General features: G+C 49.7%; 1 protein-coding gene across 1 annotated transcript in view; it reads left to right on the top strand.

Annotated features, from left to right (window-relative positions):
- The window catches only part of med27 (mediator complex subunit 27), a 21,479-nt gene extending 17,736 nt beyond the window's left edge, over positions 1-3,743 (top strand). Inside the window, exons 3-8 of the mRNA XM_079689388.1 lie at positions 675-805; positions 1,127-1,220; positions 1,380-1,487; positions 1,572-1,613; positions 2,807-2,884; positions 3,549-3,743. Coding sequence (XP_079545514.1) covers positions 675-805; positions 1,127-1,220; positions 1,380-1,487; positions 1,572-1,613; positions 2,807-2,884; positions 3,549-3,683 — 588 coding nt within the window. The 3' untranslated portion in view covers positions 3,684-3,743. The remainder of the gene's footprint in view (positions 1-674; positions 806-1,126; positions 1,221-1,379; positions 1,488-1,571; positions 1,614-2,806; positions 2,885-3,548) is intronic.
- The last annotated feature ends 2,257 nt before the right edge of the window (positions 3,744-6,000 follow it).

The following is a 6,000-nucleotide window of genomic DNA, read 5'->3' as shown; positions in this document are numbered from 1 at the left end:
AACATGCTAACACTCTACTCCCAGCTGCTGCAGGCCTACAAGTGGTCCAACAAGGTAACATGGTAACATGCTAACACTCTACTCCCAGCTGCTGCAGGCCTACAAGTGGTCCAACATGGTAACATGGTAACATGCTAACACTCTACTCCCAGCTGCTGCAGGCCTACAAGTGGTCCAACAAGGTAAACATGCTAACATGCTAACACTCTACTCCCAGCTGCTGCAGGCCTACAAGTGGTCCAACAAGGTAACATGGTAACATGCTAACACTCTACTCCCAGCTGCTGCAGGCCTACAAGTGGTCCAACATGGTAACATGGTAACATGCTAACACTCTACTCCCAGCTGCTGCAGGCCTACAAGTGGTCCAACAAGGTAACATGGTAACATGCTAACACTCTACTCCCAGCTGTGTTCCTTCCTCCTACGAGAGGAACCCGTTATATATATATATATCCGTTCCATAATGTGTGTGTGTGTGTGTGTGTGTGTGTGTGTGTGTGTGTGTGTGTGTGTGTGTGTGTGTGTGTGTGTGTGTGTGTGTGTGTGTGTGTGTGTGTGTGTGTGTGTGTGTGTGTGTGTGTGTGTGTGTGTGTGTGTGTGTGTGTGTGTGTGTGTGTGTGTGTGTGTGTGTGTGTGTGTGTGTGTGTGTGTGTGTGTGTGTGTGTGTGTAGTTGCAGTATCATGCTGGCTTGGCCTCCAGTTTGTTGAACCAGCAGTCACTCAAACGATCTGCCAATCAGATGGGAGCTTCAGCCAAGAGACGACCCAAAGTCCAACCCAGTACCCTGGTACTGCCTCCTCAGTGAGTACTGTGATACTGATAGAGTTCTGATGTGATACTGATAGAGTTCTGATGTGATACTGATAGAGTTCTGATGTGATACTGATAGAGTTCTGATGTGATACTGATAGAGTTCTGATGTGATACTGATAGAGTTCTGATGTGATACTGATAGAGTTCTGATGTGATACTGATAGAGTTCTGATGTGATACTGATAGAGTTCTGATGTGATAGTGATAGAGTTCTGATGTGATACTGATAGAGTTCTGATGTGATACTGATAGAGTTCTGATGTGATACTGATAGAGTTCTGATGTGATACTGCAGTATTGTGTGTACAGGTACGTGGATGATGTCATCTCGAGGATCGGCAGGATGTTTCCTGATCTGACCATCGAGCTGTTCAGACCCAATGGGACGTCTGCTGTGCTGCTGGTAACACACACACACACACACACACACACACACACACACACACACACACACACACACACACACACACACACACACACACACACACACACACACACACACACACACACACACACACACCTGTCTCTCACCTGTCTCTCTCTCTACCTGTCTGTCTCTCAGGTGACTCTGGGGAAGGTGTTGAAGGCGATAGTTGTGATGCGTTCGCTGTTCATTGACAGAACTGTTGTTCGAGGATTCAACGAGAACGTTTACACAGAGGACGGGAAGGTGAGACAGGAGAACCTGCTGTCTGTCTGTCTGACTGTCTCTCTGTCTCTCTCTCTCATGGTAACCTGTCTCTCTCTCCCTCAGCTGGACATCTGGAGCAAGTCTCAGTACCAGGTGTTCCAGAAGGTAAGACAGTCTTTATGATAGATAGACTGATAGATGTCTCAGCCGCTGAGAGACAGACTGATAGATGTCTCAGCCGCTGAGACAGACTGATAGATGTCTCAGCTGCTGAGAGACAGACTGATAGATGTCTCAGCCGCTGAGACAGACTGATAGATGTCTCAGCCGCTGAGAGACAGACTGATAGATGTCTCAACTGCTGATACAGACTGATAGATGTCTCAGCCGCTGAGACAGACTGATAGATGTCTCAGCCGCTGAGAGACAGATTGATAGATGTCTCAACTGCTGATACAGACTGATAGATGTCTCAGCCGCTGAGACAGACTGATAGATGTCTCAGCCGCTGAGAGACAGACTGATATATGTCTCAGCCGCTGAGAGACGGACTGATATATGTCTCAGCCGCTGAGAGACAGACTGATAGATGTCTCAGCTGCTGAGAGACAGACTGATAGATGTCTCAGCCGCTGAGAGACAGACTGATAGATGTCTCAGCCGCTGAGAGACGGACTGATATATGTCTCAGCCGCTGAGACAGACTGATAGATGTCTCAGCCGCTGAGAGACAGACTGATATATGTCTCAGCCGCTGAGACAGACTGATAGATGTCTCAGCTGCTGAGAGACAGACTGATAGATGTCTCAGCCGCTGAGACAGACTGATAGATGTCTCAACTGCTGATACAGACTGATAGATGTCTCAGCCGCTGAGAGACAGACTGATAGATGTCTCAACTGCTGATACAGACTGATAGATGTCTCAGCTGCTGAGAGACAGACTGATAGATGTCTCAACTGCTGATACAGACTGATAGATGTCTCAGCCGCTGAGAGACGGACTGATAGATGTCTCAGCCGCTGAGAGACAGACTGATAGATGTCTCAGCCGCTGAGAGACAGACTGATAAATGTCTCAGCCGCTGAGAGACAGACTGATAGATGTCTCAGCCGCTGAGAGACAGACTGATAGATGTCTCAGCCGCTGTGTGTGCTCAAGTCCACTAAACAATGACCCGAGGCAGTCTGAGGGTAGAAAGATGGAGAAGTCGTTCTTTCATTTACTCCGGCTTCAAGTGAGTAAAAGCAACATGACAGTCCCCCGTCGTTGTTGTTGTCGTTGTTGTTGTTGTTGTGGTGTGGAACTGAGCAGTTTTCGGTGTTGAAAGGGGTCCGATTGGTTGTGTTGTTGCTAGGTAACGGACCACGCCACCACCGCCCTGCTGCACTACCAACTCCCCCAGATGCCCGACGTGGTGGTACGATCCTTCATGGTGAGTCTCTAGCTGTCTGTCTCTACCTGTCTGTTTTCTCTCTGTCCCGAGATGAACCTGTCTCTCAGACCTGGTTGCAGAGCTACATTAACCTGTCTCTCTCTTGTCTCTCAGACCTGGTTGCAGAGCTACATTAACCTGTCTCTCTCTTGTCTCTCAGACCTGGTTGCAGAGCTACATTAACCTGTCTCTCTCTTGTCTCTCAGACCTGGTTGCGGAGCTACATTAACCTGTCTCTCTCTTGTCTCTCAGACCTGGTTGCAGAGCTACATTAACCTGTCTCTCTCTTGTCTCTCAGACCTGGTTGCAGAGCTACATTAACCTGTCTCTCTCTTGTCTCTCAGACCTGGTTGTAGAGCTACATTAACCTGTCTCTCTCTTGTCTCTCAGACCTGGTTGTAGAGCTACATTAACCTGTCTCTCTCTTGTCTCTCAGACCTGGTTGTAGAGCTACATTAACCTGTCTCTCTCTTGTCTCTCAGACCTGGTTGCGGAGCTACATTAACCTGTCTCTCTTGTCTCTCAGACCTGGTTGCGGAGCTACATTAACCTGTCTCTCTCTTGTCTCTCAGACCTGGTTGCGGAGCTACATTAACCTGTCTCTCTCTTGTCTCTCAGACCTGGTTGCGGAGCTACATTAACCTGTCTCTCTCTTGTCTCTCAGACCTGGTTGCGGAGCTACATAAAGCTGTTCCAGTCTCCCTGTCAGCGCTGTGGACGGTTCCTACAGGACGGACTTCCTCCCACTTGGAGAGACTTCAGGACTCTGGAGGCGTTTCACGACACCTGCCGCATGTAGACACTTCCTGTGTGTGTTTTGTACAAAGAATTTTCAATAAAGTTTAGTTTTTTTTTTTTCCTTTTTGGTTTTATCTGATTGTTGAGCCCTGACATACTGCGTGTGCTAATTGGTGTAAATATGATCTGTATTGATGAAGAGGGGGACAGGTGAGACTCGTTAACTGGGCGACAGGTGGGACTCGTTAACTTGGGGACAGGTGAGACTCGTTAACTGGGGGACAGGTGAGACTTGTTAAGAGGGGTCAGGTGAGACTCATTAACGGGGGGACAGGTGAGACTCGTTGAGGGAGACAGGTGAGACTTGTTAAGAGGGGGCAGGTGAGACTCGTTAACGGGGGGACAGGTGAGACTCGTTGAGGGAGACAGGTGAGACTTGTTAAGAGGGGACAGGTGAGACTCATTGAGGGGGGCATGTCAGACTCGTTAACGGGGGGACAGGTGAGACTCGTTAACTCGGGGGACAGGTGAGACTCGTTAAGGGGGACAGGTGAGACTCGTTAAGGGGGACAGGTGAGACTCGTTAAGAGGGGGACAGGTGAGACTCGTTGAGGGGGAAAGGTGAGACTCGTTGAGGGGGACAGGTGAGACTCGTTTAATGGCGGTCGAGGTGAGACTTGTTAAGAAGGGACAGGTGAGACTCGTTAAGAGGGGGGCAGGTGAGACTCGTTAACGGGAGGACAGGTGAGACTTGTTATCTGGGGGGACAGGTGAGACTCGTTAACAGGGGGACAGGTGAGACTCTTTAAGGGGGACAGGTGAGACTCGATAAGAGGGCGATGGGTGAGACTCGTAACGGGGGGACAGGTGAGACTCGTTAAGAGGGGGACAGGTGAGACTTGTTAACGGGGGACAGGTGAGACTCATTAACGGGGGGACAGGTGAGACTCGTTAACAGGGGGACAGGTGAGACCTCGAGGTGAGTTCTGGATGTTCTTCACAGAGTTCAGGTCGTTGACAAGTGTGGGATGAAACTGTAGAAGCTGCAGAGTATCGAGTCCGTGATGAACCTGAGGAAGAGGATGAGCTGCTGTCGAGCTGTTCTGTTGTCGGGTCCTCAGTGATGATTTGGGTCCTCAGTGATGAGTCCATGTCAGGTCCTCAGTGATGAGTCCATGTCGGGTCCTCAGTGATGAGTCCATGTCAGGTCCTCAGTGATGAGTCCATGTCAGGTCCTCAGTGATGAGTCCATATCAGATCCTCAGTGATGAGTCCATGTCAGGTCCTCAGTGATGAGTCCATGTCAGGTCCTCAGTGATGATCCAGGTCCTCAGTGATGAGTTCATGTCTGATCCTCAGTGATGAGTCAGGTCCTCAGTGATGAGTCCATGTCAGGTCCTCAGTGATGATTCGGGTCCTCAGTGATGAGTCCATGTCAGGTCCTCAGTGATGAGTCCATGTCAGGTCCTCAGTGATGAGTCGGGTCCTCAGTGATGAGTCCATGTTGGGTCCTCAGTGATGAGTCAATTTCAGGTCCTCAGTGATGAGTCCATGTCAGGTCCTCAGTGATGAGTCAGGTCCTCAGTGATGAGTCCATATCAGATCCTCAGTGATGAGTCCATGTCAGGTCATCAGTGATGAGTCCATGTCAGGTCCTCAGTGATGAGTCCATTTCAGGTCCTCAGTGATGAGTCAGGTCCTCAGTGATGATTCCATCTCAGGTCCTCAGTGATGAGTCCACGTCAGGTCCTCAGTGATGAGTCCATATCAGGTCCTCAGTGATGAGTCCATGTCAGTTCCTCAGTGAAGAGTCCATGTCAGGTCCTCAGTGATGAGTCCATGTCAGGTCCTCAGTGATGAGTCCATGTCAGTTCCTCAGTGAAGAGTCCATGTCAGGTCCTCAGTGATGAGTCCATGTCAGGTCCTCAGTGATGAGTCCATGTCAGGTTCTCAGTGATGAGTCCATGTCAGGTTCTCAGTGAAGAGTCCATGTCAGTTCCACAGTAATGACTCCATGTCAGATCCTCAGTGATCAGTCAGGTCCTCAGTGATGAGTCCATGTCAGTTCCTCAGTGATGAGTCCATGTCAGGTCCTCAGTGATGAGTCCTTGTCAGGTCCTCAGTAATGAGTCCATGTCAGGTCCTCAGTGATGAGTCGGGTCCTCAGTGAAGAGTCCATGTCAGTTCCTCATCGAGGAGTCAGGTCCTCAGTGATGAGTCCATGTCAGGTCCTCAGCGATGAGTCAGGTCCTCAGTGATGAGTCCATGTCAGGTCCTCAGTGATGAGTCAGATCCTCAGTGATAAGTCCATGTCAGTTCCTCAGTGATGAGTCCATGTCAGTTCCTCAGTGAAGAGTCCATGTCGGGTCCTCAGTGAT

Source organism: Notothenia rossii (genome assembly GCF_949606895.1).
Source record: "Notothenia rossii genome assembly, chromosome: 6".
In the NCBI taxonomy this organism is placed as follows: Eukaryota; Metazoa; Chordata; class Actinopteri; order Perciformes; family Nototheniidae; genus Notothenia; species Notothenia rossii.
This window is presented reverse-complemented; position numbering and strand designations above follow the sequence as displayed.